The 696-nt window shown below is 40.7% G+C and overlaps 2 protein-coding genes across 2 annotated transcripts in view; both read right to left on the minus strand.

Annotated features, from left to right (window-relative positions):
- The window catches only part of PHALS_14694 (uncharacterized protein), a 290-nt gene extending 2 nt beyond the window's left edge, over nucleotides 1-288 (minus strand). Inside the window, exon 1 of the mRNA XM_024729216.2 lies at nucleotides 1-288. This exon is cut by the window's left edge and continues 2 nt beyond it. Coding sequence (XP_024579615.1) covers nucleotides 27-209 — 183 coding nt within the window. The 5' untranslated portion in view covers nucleotides 210-288 and the 3' untranslated portion in view covers nucleotides 1-26.
- Nucleotides 287-696, minus strand: part of PHALS_13456 (ammonium transporter family) — a gene marked incomplete at both ends in the record, with an annotated part of 5,546 nt that continues 5,136 nt past the window's right edge. The window contains one exon of the mRNA XM_024729217.1: nucleotides 287-680. Within this exon, the coding sequence (XP_024579616.1) occupies nucleotides 287-680 (394 nt within the window). The remainder of the gene's footprint in view (nucleotides 681-696) is intronic.

Consider the following 696-nt stretch of genomic DNA (forward strand, 5'->3'; position numbering starts at 1 on the left):
CCGACCATTGTTGTTTGAGGAGGATATCAAGACTCTGTTGGCTCAAAAAGCTGCTGACCAATGAATCGGTAGCTGTTTTGTTGGTGGTTCACGTCTCTGATCGCTTTAATATAAACAATCACATACTTTGCTTTTAAATGTCTTGAGTGTTTGATATGTACAAAAAGAATAGCGTGCCAGAAGCACATTTTACCATTGAACAACAGCATGACTGTTCTAACACTATTCTGAATAATGCTGAGATTGCACTTCTCTTCATTCACATAATTTGGTCAAACAAAAGCCGTCAGTTTTCATTCTTTTGCGCCAACAAAGTCTTGATATCCTCCTCAAACGATAATGGTCGATCCTTTGGCGCATAACGTTTGTACGGTTGGCCGTTACGGTCCACCAAAAATTTGGTGAAATTCCACTTCACAAAATCGCCAAACGAACCAGGTAGCTTTGACTTCAAATACGTGAATACTGGACGAGCTGTCGCACCATTCACATCATGCTTCTCAAAGAAAGGAAACGTTACGTTGTACTGTTTTACGAATTCCATTATCTCTTCATGTGTGCCAGGTTCCTGGCCATTGAATTGATTGCACGGAAACGCTAGTACCTCGAAGCCTTCGTTTTTGTACTTTGCATACAATTGCTGTAATTCCGGGTAGTTTGTAGGTGTAAATCCACACTTACTAGACACATTGACAG

This window comes from Plasmopara halstedii, assembly GCF_900000015.1.
Source record: "Plasmopara halstedii genome assembly, contig: Scaffold_658, whole genome shotgun sequence".
NCBI classification, from domain to species: domain Eukaryota; phylum Oomycota; class Peronosporomycetes; order Peronosporales; family Peronosporaceae; genus Plasmopara; species Plasmopara halstedii.